At 42.7% G+C, this 15,325-nt stretch overlaps 1 protein-coding gene across 2 annotated transcripts in view; it reads right to left on the reverse strand.

Moving 5' to 3' along the window:
* akap13 (A-kinase anchoring protein 13) overlaps window positions 1–15,325 on the reverse strand; it is a 113,750-nt gene that overhangs the window by 32,203 nt on the left and 66,222 nt on the right. The window contains exons 14-18 of one of the 2 annotated variants that reach the window (XM_031285546.2): window positions 9,618–9,675; window positions 6,416–6,504; window positions 5,148–5,304; window positions 3,141–3,306; window positions 2,734–2,793 (exon numbers count right to left, since the gene is read on the reverse strand). In XM_031285546.2, coding sequence (XP_031141406.2) covers window positions 2,734–2,793; window positions 3,141–3,306; window positions 5,148–5,304; window positions 6,416–6,504; window positions 9,618–9,675 — 530 coding nt within the window. The remainder of the gene's footprint in view (window positions 1–2,733; window positions 2,794–3,140; window positions 3,307–5,147; window positions 5,305–6,415; window positions 6,505–9,617; window positions 9,676–15,325) is intronic. The other variant, XM_036003774.1, reaches the window with a different exon arrangement.

Below are 15,325 nucleotides of genomic sequence, written 5' to 3' on the forward strand. Positions count from 1 at the left end.
GTGAAGGTGACAAGAAGTTGAGTGGGTCTTAACACTCACCATTACAAGGAGAAAGAAAATCCAGCTGCTATGAGTCGGTGATATGTCTGTTATATTAAAGCTATAGTGTGTTCTTTCTGTCTGCTCCATGTAATGACAACAACAATTGTGCACTATAGCTTTAAAGAGCAGGATAACTGCTCCTGCTCTTATTGAACGCTCAAGTGTGCTACTGAGCTACACTACTGACACACAGAGAGACAAAGAGATACATAATGCTAACTAGCTTGGCTGCAATGGAGGACAGTAAAAATATGAATGGATGATCATCATCACCGACTGATACTGTTTATGATACTGCTGTCTCACTTTAATAAGAACTCCTTTGTCCCTCATGCCATCATACTCTACAACTCCTCACTCGGGGGGAGGAGGAAATAGGGTAAAGAGGACAGAACAGAACAGGAAGGAAGGGAAGGAGTGGTAGCCACCAGAGGTGTGGACTCGAGTCATGTGACTTGGACTCGAGTCAGACTCGAGTCATGAATTTGATGACTTCAGACTCGAGTCAGACTCGAGTCATGAATTTGATGACTTCAGACTCGACTTGACAAAATGTACAAAGACTTGCAACTCGACTTGGACTTTAACATCAATGACTCGTGACTTCACTTGGACTTGCACCTTTTGACTCGAGAAGACTTGCTACTTCCCACTGGGGAAGAAAATGTTCACACGGCCGCGCCGCTCTCAGTTTATCTGCATCTGTGAAAAAAATATGCACCAGCTGTATGCATGCAGAGAGCACACGCGCTGCCTGCACGACATCCAATCACTGTAGTCCCACGTTGTTTTGATTCGACAGCATCTAAGCAGGCACATTGCAAGACAACCAATGAAGCACAAGCAACAACGCGCCAGTTGGCAAAATGATACCGAAGATAGTTTCGTTTGGCTATAAAAATTACGAGGTAGTCGACAAAAAAAGAGTTGCAATTTGCAAAACATGCGGGTCGAAGATTACAGACGGAGCTGCCACAACGTCCAACTTTGACACCTGAAGTTGCACAAAGAAAGGTAAGTATTGAATGAATGCTAAGCACCTTATCGGATGTATGTACCGTAACATACTAGCTGCTGCATATTTACTGTCTCAACGACACAGTAAACGCACGTCTCCCTTGCTGGTTCATGCTTACAAAAATAGGGATTTTTGAACCCTGATTATATGAGGTACATGAGTGTAGCACACTCAGATGGAAAACCTCGCCAACATCATGTCAACGTCCGTTTTAAAGTAACGTTACCATAACACAGTCACAGTAGATCCACCATTAGCCTTCCCTTTTCATATCAGGGGTTGTATTCGCTATAACTACCGCCTCGCTATACATTATCCCGCTTATTACATGGCTACCTACCAAATAAATACTTTGACACAAAATATTGATTTAAAAAGGAGTTTATTGATTTAAAAACGATTGTATTGCTTCCGCTAAACCGAACTGCGTCCATAGCAACGCTCTGTTTTTCATGGCAACGGTCTGTTATCAAGAAATAACAGACCGCATTCTACATTGGAATTCAACCAAGCCATGTAATAAAATAAAATAATAACGATTATAGTAGTAATGTTCAGAGATGCAATAGATTATTATAGTTATAGTGTATAGTACAGTTCTTAACTAATGGGAATATTGTTTAGCTTATTTTTGGTTTAATTTGGTTTACTTTAGTTATTTAATTTATTCAATTATTTTGTTTTGCTATACTTTTCATGCCAACTTGCCATGGCCCCCCTAGCACCCCCTCGCGGCACCCAGGGGTCCCCGTCCCCACTTTGAAAACCACTGCTATAAAGCATATGACTTCAGTTTCTTGAGAGAAAGGGCTTTCTTATGACTTTTGAAGCAGTGAAAATATTCTTAATATTGCATACACTGAAACTGAAATGACTTGAAATGACTCGAAACTAAAATGGTAGGACTTTGGACTCGACTTGAGACTTGTTGGCTTTGACTTGTGACTCGACTCGGGACTTGCCTCATCTTTGACTCGACTTGACTCGGGACTCGAGGGCAAAGACTTGAGACTTACTTGTGACTTGCATAACAATGACTTTGTCCCACCTCTGGTAGCCACTCACTCATTCACTGTGCAATAAATTAATAATCTACTCACATACATACCTGGACACTCTAACTGCTCTTAACTGCTAATTTATGCTAAATGTCATTTATTTATTAACTGTATAATAACACAATACCATACACAGTCCTATATATCTATATATTTATCTTTATTTATCTGTAGTTTATTGTTGTTTACCGTTTGTTTACTTTTTGTAAAAAATATTTAGCTAAAAGTTTATTGTTATTGTTTTTCTTATACTGTATTTTTTCTATACTGTATTTTTTTATACCTGCTGGAAATCTAATTTCCTTGCGGGAGTCATCCCAAAAGGATCAATAAAGAGAAGTCTAAGTCTAAGTCTAATAGCCAGTGTGGTACAAATGAAGCACACAGGCAGAAGGTCTGAGGAAGTCTTGTCTCTCAGACATTTTGTCTAGCATGAGTCAGCACCACTGCTCTGCTCATCAGTGACTGATGGGAGCAGGGTTTGTGGCTGCCTGCTGTGGCCAGTGACTCACTGACATATCAGAGTCTTCCGCCCAGCACACTATATAGAGCAGTACAAGAAGAATGTGCAGACATGTAGAGAAATAGAGGGATGAAGGTGTGGTGAGGGTGTACCTTCTCCTGTGGAGGGGGGGCTTGGCTCTCCTCACCTCTCCTGACAGACTCTTCATCGAGCTGAAAGAAGAGACAGATGGACGGTTACTGTCGGAGGTAAAGGAAAGGGAGGCACAGACTGAAAGAGTTCAGCTCCAGGGTTAGAAGTACACTTTAACACTGACCTGCTGGTCTTGCTGGAATCATTGACATGCACACAATGTTCCTGTTTCTGCTCTTATTCAGAAAAAGACAATCTTCCTCTAAGCTGTTTCCATGGCTAATGACAGAGAATATTCCACAAATATTCACGTCTACATGCAGCCGTGTAAAACAGGTGTTCCAGCGGTGGTGGACTTGTACAGTACTTCCTTTGGACTTGAAGTGCTAAATCCTAGATAGCCTTTCATGACGCATACAGGCAATACCTGCGCTGTGTGATGTCAACATCTGCGGTGCTGTTGCTCCTGCGCGGCTCCCAGCTGTGGCGACGGAACGGAGACAAGGAACGAATGGAGGCTCGTGAGACTGAAGAGGAGACAGGACTGTCTGAAAGCTGGTCTTTGTTCTCTTCTTCTTCTCCTCCTCCTCCTGGGATTCATAACAGAAAAACAAAACTTTTATCCACTGTGACACTTACGAACAACAAACTTTTTAGGATGATGTTTGGACATCTCTGGCTGTAGACAGTGGGTTAGGGTTACGGTTAGATGACTTGACGTGTGGGGAGATAAGGTAGAATAAGCATATGTGACAGCCAGACGTGAACTGGGGCCCCACATCACCTTCCCTTTCTAGATGAAGTCAATGGATTGGGAGGTTCTTTATCAGTGTTGGGCAAGTTACTTTTAAAAAGTAATTAGTTACAGTAATTAGAAAAAAACAGCTTCAAATATAGTAACGTGCCGCATTTTTTGACAGTAACGGTAACGGCGTTATTAAGATGGTAAGAGTAATCAATTAGATTACTCGTTACTGTAAAAAAGTAACGCCGTTAGTAACGCCGTTATTCCCATCACTGCTCTTTATAGGTACAGTTTAAGGTTCACATGAGACATTTATTCTAAATTAGCAGCTTCTGATAAATCCTTTGCTGTTCTTTTCCTGATGTTTTCTCCTTATCACAGTCAGATACTACTGTGTAATGTATACTACATATACATAGTCAAACAAAATACAATTAAAGTTGAAAACCTATATGTACATGTAGAATTAAGGCAATGCAAAGTACAAGTCACCCGTCACTACATTACATATGACAAGCATTGTTAAAAATCACTGTCATGTTACAAACATTACAAGCATAGAAATATAAAGTATGAAAAGATCTGTATTATGGGTGCATCACACTATACAATACTAGATTAGTAATACAATTGTAAGAGCTCATTTTAATCTCATTTCATTGAAACTATGGAGGGTGTTCGGCTTTTACACAGTTGAACTGAAACATCAAGATTTGTTAAAGGTCCCATGACATGGTGCTCTTTGGATGCTTTTATATAGGCCTTAGTGGTCCTCTAATACTGTATCTGAAGTCTCTTTTATATAGGCCTTAGTGGTCCCCTAATACTGTATCTGAAGTCTCTTTTATATAGGCCTTAGTGGTCCCCTAATACTGTATCTGAAGTCTCTTTTTATAACCTTAGTGGTCCCCTAATACTGTATCTGAAGTCTCTTTTATATAGGCCTTAGTGGTCTCCTAATACTGTATCTGAAGTCTCTTTTATATAGACCTTAGCGGTCTCCTAATACTGTATGAATTACAGCCACTAGAGCCAGTCCCACAATGAGCTTTCCTTAGGATGTGCCATTTCTGTGTCTGTAGCTATTGAGGAGGAGAGAGGGGGGGCAAGGTGGAGGGTGGGGGTGTGGCCTTGACCAACTGCCACTTTGCTCGTTTGAAAGCCATGATGTCTCTCTCTTTCTCATGGGTGGGCCAAATTCTCTGGGCGGGCAAAGCAGAGAAAGAGGAGGTAACCTTGCTCCCTTGCTCCTTATGACGTCATAAGGAGGAGATTCCAGATCGGCCCATCTGAGCTTTCATTTTCTCAAAGGCAGAGCAGGATACCCAGGGTTCGGTTTACACCTATCACCATTTCTAGCCACTGGGGGACCATAGGCAGGCTGGGGGAACTCATATTAATGTTAAAAATCTCAAAGTGAAATTTTCATGCCATGGGACCTTTAAAGATACAAATACATCACTTTACAAAATGTCAAAGTGGACTTAATGTTTATACTTGTTAACATGTTTCTGCTTTGGATTACAGTAACCTGGTAAGGAAAGCTCAGAATATTAGATATAATTTCACAAGCAAAACAAGAACGTGCAAAATAACTGGTGATTCTGCTAAGCGTTGATTGTAAAGCTGTATTAAATATATCTGTATTTTTTTTTTTTATATTTCTATATTGAAGGAAGAAAGTGTGTGCTTCACCTCTGTCCTCTGTTTGGGACTTCCAGGCCAGTCTGGAGCTCCGAGGGGCCACAGCGTCAGGTGTGCCCACTGACAGAGCCCCCTCACTGGGACTGAGGGAGACACCCACCCCTCTGTCCCTGTGTCCAACACAGGGGTGGGGAGCTTCGGGCTACAGAGGAAGACAGAAGAGATGAAGGCTCTATTATCATCAAAACGCAATGTTTCTGTGAGTGAAAGCTCAAACAATCAGCAGGAAACATCATGGCGTTACTGGGAAACACTCATGCTCTGAATTTCACCGAACACAGAAGCCCTCATCCTAAATCCTGGGAGAAAGTGACAATTAGAATCCTTCACTGTTTGATATTTCTGTCCCTGTGAGGACATTTGGCTGTCACAGGACACAGGTCCTCCACAGGAACACTCCCCCCCTACAGTCCCTCCTACCAGACTGATCTCATGAAGTGGCGTATGTATGACACGCCAATTTGTATGCCATTATTGGCGTGTTATCAAGACGCATACTCGCTTTTTAGCTTGTATATCAATGCCGTTTGGCCTCCATTGACTTACATTACCTTGCGATTGCGTGTGAATTTACGCCGTAGCGAGTAGTATGAAAGGGCGAAAATCCACGTAGGGAGGTTGGTCGGGGTGGAGGATGGGTCAAACACAGGACTTTCACCCAGGAGAGCAGTGTCCCTCACGTTTCCTAAACTCAACCGTCGCTTTCTTCTTTTACTAAAGCCAACCCTGTTCTTCTTTTCCTAAACCCAAGTGGTTCTTCTAAACTCAACCGTAGCTTTCTTCTCGCGATAACACGTTCTTCTCGCGATAACACGTTCTTCTCGCGATAACACGTTCTTCTCGCGATAACACGTCAAGTGGCGATAACACGGAAAGTGGCGATAACACGGCAAGTGGCGTGTATGTGTAGGCCCGCTGTATACAGCGTAGACATACACGTGGATAGCTCAAAATGCGTACAGATAACACGCCACTTGGCTTAAGAAAGTTGGCGTGTATATTTACGCGGTCATGATGCCATGTTGCTCCTACTGTTGTCCAAACCCCATCATTCCTTTCAAAAGGTGAGTGTTGGGAGTCAGATTTCAAAAGATCCTGGAAGTCGAGTTAGGGTTAAACAATTATGAGATTACTCAGTGGAAAAGATCTCTTCCAGAACAAGTGAGTCACACGGACCACACTCTGAACAAACACTGAAAAGCATGCATCCATGTTTCACAGCTTTCATGTGTCAGAATGTGTTAATGTTTAACCTTTTTGAAGACACTGTTATCCAGTTGCACACTGTCTTCTTTGTGCAACAAACACACCGACACACACTCCTCTGAGTCTGGATGGACGTCTGAAAAGAAAAAGAGGAGGAGATGAGACAGAGACAGACAGAGACAGGGACACCTGGCTGGGTTAGTGATCCAGGTAAGTGCAGGCTTTGTTTGCTTGTGACTAAGTGAAAGATAGAGCATCCTGTTCTTCAGTAGAAAGTTTCTGAGCACGGAGCTTATTGCAGTGCTGGGTGCAATCCAGCGAGACAGGAAGTTGAGGTCAGAGAAGCAGACTGAGTGTATATGTCATCAGACCTGCTGAACATGATGTCTGTACATGGTTACTTGATACGGTTATGTTAAAATAATAATAGCGTTCATTTATATAGTGCCTTTCACAAAACCCAGGGACACTTTACAGAACTACTGGGGCTAACCTAAGGGAGGTTGGTGAACAGGTGGTGTTTGAGGAGTTTTTTAAATATGTCCAGGGATGTAGCATTTCGGATATCTGCAGGGAGGGGGTTCCAGAGGGATGGGGCTCCAACACTAAAGGCTCTGTCTCCAAAGGTACAGAGTCTGGTGTGGGGAATGGAGAGCAGGCCAGTGTTTGAGGACCGCAGGTTTAGGGGTGGGGTGTATGACTGGAGGAGGTACAGGGCACGGAGGGATTTGTAGGTGAGAAAGAGGATTTTATATGTGATGCAGGACTTAATTGGGAGCCAGTGAAGGTGGATGAGGGTTGGGGTGATGTCCTGCCAGGTCTTGGTGTGAGTGAGGACCCTGGCGGCAGAGTTTTGGAGCCTGTCTAGGGTTTTGCTGGGGACCCCAGACAGGACTCCATTGCAGTATGGAAAGAGAGGGTTGAGTCCAGGATTACACCAAAATTGCGGACCTCAGAGGATGGGCAGATGGCGCACCCATCAACATCCAGGATGAGCTCAGACTCCCTGCAGGGCCTTGTGGTCCTGTTTGCTGCTGTTAAAGGTCCCATGGCATGAAAATTTCACTTTATGAGGTTTTTTAACATTAATATGAGTTCCCCCAGCCTGCCTATGGTCCCCCAGTGGTTAGAAATGGTGATAGGTGTAAACCGAGCCCTGGGTATCCTGCTCTGCCTTTGAGAAAATGAAAGCTCAGATGGGCCGATCTGGAATCTTGCTCCTTATGAGGTCATAAGGAGAAAGGTTACCTCCTCTTTCTCTGCTTTGCCCGCCCAGAGAATTTGGCCCACCCATGAGAAAGAGAGAGAGACATCATGGCTTTCAAACGAGCAAAGTGGCAGTTAGTCAAGGCCACACCCCCACTCTCCAACCACATTGAATATTGAAATAAGCCAGAGGGCAAACAGGTGAACTTCTTTCAGATGCTGCTCTGGGCCATAAATAAACCGTGTCCAGTGCGCTGTGTAACTTTGGATTCAGAGATCCATTCATTCTCAGTTCTGTTAACACATGCTCACTGTATTTTGTACGCGTTGGAGAGGAGAGTAAAGTTTTCACACAAATTGTTTTTTTAAACCCCTCATGGTACCATATAGTACATAATCATTATTATTAGATGTGTTGCAATGTCTCACAGAAAATAATAATGTAAGCACGGTGCGTACAGCATTATGGCGCTACCGCACACCTTATTGATTATGAACGGCGAAATGGCTTTAAATGTTCCTGCCGCAAGGACTTGTGGGACGGCGTTATCTCCTTTCCTTTCGTGGTTGGTCCAGTGTATCCTATGCTAAAGGCGGTAACTAAGGAAGCATTGAAGCACCTTTCCTTATCACTTAGACAATTCCAACGGCTCTTATCATGGCAGCCACTTCACTATTTCCGGGTCATTTCACTCCGTTAGGAACCTTCCTAAGCAAAATGGACTATTCGACCGCAGCCCCTGACTCCAGAGACAGCTACAGGAGCAGTCTGTCTCAGGGTTGTGTATCTGTGAACGCTGCAGCTGTGCTGCTTTAGAATGGGGACTTGATGTGTGCTGCAGTTTGATGCAGTGATGAGAGACGCAGTTTGAGTGCCGAGGCTGAGCGTGTTTGTACTGCCGGAGGGGAATGTTGATAACATCAGTGGTTTGGATGAAATGTTCCAGATGAATGTACCTCTAATTGGAGAGCTGCTAGATGGTTACCTTGGTCGTTTGCAGTCAGAACCAGACTGTTGCACAACAACCACACACACACTTCTGATTGCTTTCGATTCATTATTCAAAATAACGTCTATATTTATGTATTTGTCAGTAGATATCGTGGCAAGTTGACTGCTCCATCTAACAGAATGCAACCTTCAATATTTAAGAAAAGTTGCATGCCTTTGGTACATGGGGCACGGCCTGTGCAGCTGAGTTTGTAACATCAGTTTATTTCCATGCAGGGTCAACCTTTCATTAAATCTAGCCTTGTAATCTCCACGTTCTGTTTTGTTTGGTAGCTTTAGGCCGATGGGGCGATGCTATGAAAAGCAACACATTTAAACAATGATGAGATGAAGGTAGTCTTTCATTGTGTGGTGAACCAGAATGATGTGCTCATGCACAGAGAAACTGTGCATGTAACTGATCATTGTCGGTCCACACAGGAAGCCTTAAGCTGCTTTAAACCGTCTGACTTTGGAGGTGCTTCGAGCGCGATGAGAGACACGGTCGGATGTCACACATCTCTGATGTGGTCACTATACGGTTTCTGCTCATGCACATGTGGGATTGGACAGGGTGAGTGTCAGCGACTGTCAGAGTAGAGATGTCTAGGACAACCTTCTTCCAAGGTGCATAAAGTATACACTTTATAATACAACATACAGGGACAGAGATACAGGGACATACGTTGGTCTATTGTGTTATCTTCCACATCCAATCATGTTATAAAGTCAACAGTATATTTAATGATACATACATTCTGTTAATCTTGCCAATCAATTAGTAATTCATGTAGTTTTTACTAATACATACAAATACATGATTTATTAAATGTATTAATTTGTGCTTCAAAACTAATTTTGGTGAAAAGTTAAGTTTCAATAAAAATGTTGAGTGATCTACAGTGGGTGAAGTCTATTACAGGTGAAATAGAATTGTTCCCAGATTAATCACATCTATCTGTTTCTAACCCTTCCCTCACATACTGAGACTAACTAACTGTGTATGTGTGTGTGTGTGTGTGTGTTTCCCAGCCAGCGGAGTAAGAGTTTACCTGAACATGTTGGTACTGTGTTGGCTTCAGGGCAGAAAGCATCCCTCTCCCTCTGGATCTAAGAGAGAAAAGGAAATAGAGGGAGCATCATTTCTCTGATCAACAGTGCTGCTACATCGACATTAAGGTCATTTCATTGTTTCATTTCTCTGCTGTGGTTCCAGCCCAAACAACCATCTGCTGCTTCTCTCCAGAGCGTCCCATCAATATGAAAATATGATGTCGTCACACCCACTGGCTTCACAAGTGACTGTTGAACCCCCCCCCCCCACACACACACACACACACACACACACACACATGCAGTGTTCCCTGTCTGAGCTATAGCATATCAACATGAAACAGCGCCGCACAAGCAAATGACTGTTCCAGCCTGCAGTCAGACACACACACACACACACACACACACACACACACACACACACACACACACATTCATTTTCACATTTTATAATGTGTCATATACTGTTACATTTGTGTTGAGCTTTATGAATGCAGGAAGCCTCTTTCGTCAGAGAGTGACTTGGGAACAAAGTAACATGCGTATACACAGCTATCTATGTTGCAAGGATACCGTTACATTAGGCGCTTAGAGCCACCCAGGACAGTTGTGATTGGTTTAAAGAAATACAAACAAGTCAGAGCTTGAGAACACAGCGCTGTGGAGGCTTGGCAATGCGAGACTTATGACATACAAGATGATTTCATCAGCAAAGAAATGGACATTGCGATGTGCAGTTGTAAAATAAATATTGATGTAAAACGTAAATAGCGGGGGGCCGAATATTGATCCCTGTGGGACAACTTTATTAACCATCTGTGGACTTGTTTTGGACAGATCTACAAAGCGTGCACCTTAATGTTGCTTTTATCAAATACACTGACAATGCCACCCACAACAGCTGTACTGTGAGCAGCTCTAAACCCTGAAAGTGTTTTCGTAGATGAGTTGATCAGAAAAATTAGATTAAGTAAGTGTTTAAACATTTTCCACTGGTGAATGCCTCAGCTCAAAAATCACCTCAGAAATCCAGCGTTAGTTGGACTATACCCAGAAGACCTTGCAAACAAGAGATATCGAGATATCTTATGTGCTGTTAAACTGCCCCAGAATATGTTAAAAAGACCAGTCTGGTTGGCTGGTAGTTTCCTTTCTGCTGGTGGCTTCCGATCATGTGTACAAGTCACTAATGACATCCTGCTCCGTGTGGAGTTTCTGTCCCATCAGCCCTCACACAGTAGCTCTGGTTCTGAAGAGATACTCCAAACTCCTTAGGCTACATTTACATTGCTACGTTTTGGTTTAAAAGGAATATCTTCTGCTACGTTTCCCCCTCTCATTACCCCTGCTCTGGTGTTTCCCCCTCTCATTCCTCCTGCTCTGACGTTTCCCCCTCTCATTCCCCCTGCTCTGGTGTTTCCCCCTCTCATTCCTCCTGCTCTGGCGTTTCCCCCTCTCATTCCCCATGCTCTGGGGTTTCCCCCTCTCATTCCTCCTGCTCTGGTGTTTCCCCCTCTCATTCCCCCTGCTCTGGCGTTTCCCCCTCTCATTCCCCCTGCTCTTGCGTTTCCGAGCCCCTAAACTGGAGACATTTGGAACACTTCTGACCCGTTTTGGTTGGTAATCTGCGAGGTTGTGTTTCAGTCTCAAAGGCTGCAAAACGGAGTCCTGTGGCAACACCGTCACTGGCGCCAGCGTTTCTCCTCCTGATTGGGTCTTATCGGTCATGACGTCTCGTTCTCTGAGACTAAAGCTACTAACGTTACCATGGCAACTACCAGCAGCAGGCGGAGTCACCACGCTGCCTCCAGTTTATGCCCAGTATACCAGAATGTTGATGAGATATGAGGTTTGGGCGTGTTAGTTTAAACGGAGATTAGTTCTTCTCCTGGAGATAAAAACACTTGGTGCACGGAGATCACTTTTGGCTCAAAACTCAAACGCTTAAAAAGCAAAACGTAGCGACGTAGATGTAGCCTGAGATAAGACAAGTCTGTTAACATGAAGACTGTGGAACACCTACAAGAACACACACAAGCTCTGTGCTCTGGTTTGTATTAATGTGAGTGGTTTACAGATTAGATAGAAAGAGACTGATTATAATGTGCATGTGTTGGATATTAACAACCTGACATTGTTTTGAAGCAATGGATTTTAAAGTGGTCTGTCGTGTAGGCCGAGCCATCAGAATGAGCTCATATTTAGTTGTGCGATTGTTAATCAGTGAAGCCAATGAGTCCTTTGTCCCTTCATCCACTTGTCTCAATGGGTCTGTTGTCCTAGCTCCATGCTGCCTGCTCTGTCTATTATCAACATCCTGCACCATAGAGCCCCCCCCACCAACACGTAGGAGACAACAGACAGCATTTATCAATTACACCCAGCTGCACATGTTTAATGTCTGTGTAAAGCTCTGCTGAACTCTTATTATTTTATTCCTCAATGTGCTCATCTTTCTCAAATATCATGCAAAATGTAGTAAATATGCATCATACTGTATTTATTTTCATCGAGATGCTATGAAGAGATTTTCAATGAATTTTAGGGGTTTGCTTTGACAAAGTTTTATTTCTGACATTTATTATCGAATACATGATGGCCTTGAAAACCCAAAGGAAGAAATCAACATGACATTAATATTTGGATAATATTTTGTAGGGATGAACCAATCCGACTTTTCTAGTCCCGATACCGATGGGGCTTTGTGTATCTGTCGATACCCGATATCGATCCGATACCGTTGTTGAATTAATAATACACTGTATACCTTCCACCTTATACCTTCCTTCCACCATGTGGAAGAGACTAAAGGCTCCAGACTTTCCTAACTAAACATTACTTTCCTAACTAAGACAAAACATAGATGAAATGTATTGAATTCTTATTTATTTGTACATTCAACTCTTCCAGCATGCGACACACGTGCGACAGAGGGAAAAAAAAACTAACAAAACTGGATCGGCCGATGGATCTGTTAATTTTTCCGATCCCCGATCCAGCTATTTTGTCAATATCGGGACCGATATCCGATCTTAACATCGGATCGGTGCACCCCTAATATTTTGGTACATATATACATACATATATTTTATGTCATATAATATTGTAACCATTTAACCTAAATAAATAAAATATGATTTGCATTTGAACTAAACAAAAGAATCCTAACTGATTCTAATTAAAAGCTGTGTAACTGTAAATGGTGGGGGGTGGAAGTCAACAGTGAAAACAGAACGGGACGGAAAATACAAGTCAGACTGCATTAGTCCATGTCGAATGATTTTCTTTAAATACACAATGGTGCACATTCAGATTACATGTTAATAAAAAAAAAGTCATTGAGGAGAATTTAAAAAGTTCCTTCACACTTTAGAGACGAGCCCTGACTTCAGCTCCCCCTCTCCTGTCGTCACAGTGTCAGGCGTCAATGTCAGATCATAAGCTGACAACGACGCCTACGGAACATCACTCAGCTTTATTCTGAACTGAACATGCTGCAATAATGCATATGTATTCAGTTACGCCACTATTACACATCCGAGCCCGCTGAACGGACACTCGGCAGATCTTTGACATGACACACACACAGCACACGGTACACTGAGTTCAGGCACCAGCTTTAAATCCAGCCAGAACCTGAGGGAAGTCCACATGTAGAGGAGGACAGAGACAGAGACACACCAATACATTTCTTACTGACTCGCTCACTACAGAGTCAGTGTGTACTAGAATGTCCACACAGAAGGACCAGAAATAAAAATGCTAACAAGCTAGTGTGATGGCACAGCCGAAAACAAAAGACTCCATACGGCCACTTGATTCTACAGCCCCCCCCACCCCCCCTGCATGCCCACACCTAACATGCAGTCAGCAGTGACTAGCAGTATGCAGCACTGCACCCTGCTGACACTGATCTGCAGTAGGGTTGGGCATCGTCTGGATTTGAACAATTCCGATTCCAATTCCGATTCTTCCTTTTGATTCCGTTTCTTATCGATTCTCAATTCCGATTCTTTGAGGGGTGGAGTTGAAACGGGTCACATGCCTATTTTCCCAAATAACAGGTAAAGTTTTATTTTGATTCAGTGATGGTTTGCAGTTGTACAGGGCTTTTTCAATGTAAAATAAAGCCAGACTAGAGCGCCGCTTACTGCGCTCCAAGGCTGCAACACAACAAGTGCCTGGCCGCTTCGGAAACCAAAACTTGCGCATGTTATATTGGGAAGTGATGATTTGAAACCAAATCCTCTAAACGATTCAAAACGATTCCAATAAAGAAACGATTCTACTGGAATTGTAATTTTTGAAACGATTCCAAGTAGGAATAGATTCTCGATGCCGAATCCTAATCTGCAGTGGATTGCATGATCTCTTATGCAATAATTAACTTTTTCATTGGACTGCAGCCACACAGGCTTGTTCCAGGATGCTCTTCAACACTCTTAAGAAAACGTGCCTGGACTGGTATTCAGCAGTGAGTTACACTCATGAACAGAGGAGACTGGATGTGCAGAAAGAAGAGAGTCAGAGTTTTCTGTCAAGAGAATACGTCTGACCATGTTCATGAAGATAAAACCACAGTAGATATATGTGATGTGTTTTTAAAGATTGTTTGATCTTTAGTAGGAGCCAATGGGCTTGGAGCTGAGAGACACAGACCGTAGTCAGAAGATATTGAGAGATGCACTAACATGTTGGTTTGGGTCTGCACAGGAGATTAAAACATCAGCAGCCTGATCTGTGAAGAGGTTTAAAGAATAGCTTTGCATTTGAAAGTTCAGCTGAAATTAATTTGAGTTAAATTATACAAATGTGTATCTTCATTCTGGTAGTGTGTAGACTTAATGTCATAGTTATGAGGAGCAGGACATATCCCTCTGCTGCTGGTCAGCAGGACACTGTCCATGGAAAGACGAGAACTTCAGATGAACTTCAGCTGAATTTAACACTGTGGTATGGCACAGAATGAATGTGTCCTTACAGTGTTACATCTCTTATAGTGTAGTCTTGTTAGGAAGAGATTACGTCATGGCCAGGATGAATGATTACAGCCAGTTAACAAAAACTCAACATGCAGTACAGTACAGGAGAGTGTTGTAAAGTAGAAACTCTAACCTCTGAGCCTACCACAAGCCCCGGAAGTCGAAGAGAACCAAAAAAAAAATAAAGAGTTCAGACTCAGTATGTATGTGACACGTTCAATGACAAGCTGTCCAACCCCTCAAATGTACAGTCAGACATCAGATACCTCAAACAGCATGTGACCGTGGTGTTCAGAGAGCAGGAATAAACCTCTTCCACATGAAGAGAGGGTGTGATCAGCATGGGAGGTCAACACTGCTGCATCGTCCGTGTATATTATCTCTGACTAAATAGCATATCTGTGTATATATATATATATATATATATATATATATATATATATATACAGTGCTCAGCATAAGTGAATACACCCATGCTAAAGTTGACTAAAAAGAGGAATAAAAAATCATCTTTTGGAAATTGATTTGAATGCCTTAATTAAACAAATGAGGAAAAATCCAACCTTTCGTATCGTATGGTTTTATTTCAGTTAGCCTAATAGCTGGTTTGATTTGCATTGAGAGATGATCTTATGGAAAGTACCCCATGCCAATCTCTAGGTATGGTGAAGGGGATGTGATGATGTGGGGCTATTTTAATTCCAAAGGCCAAGGGAACTTTATCA

The sequence above is a fragment of the Sander lucioperca genome, chromosome 7 (assembly GCF_008315115.2).
Source record: "Sander lucioperca isolate FBNREF2018 chromosome 7, SLUC_FBN_1.2, whole genome shotgun sequence".
In the NCBI taxonomy this organism is placed as follows: domain Eukaryota; kingdom Metazoa; phylum Chordata; class Actinopteri; order Perciformes; family Percidae; genus Sander; species Sander lucioperca.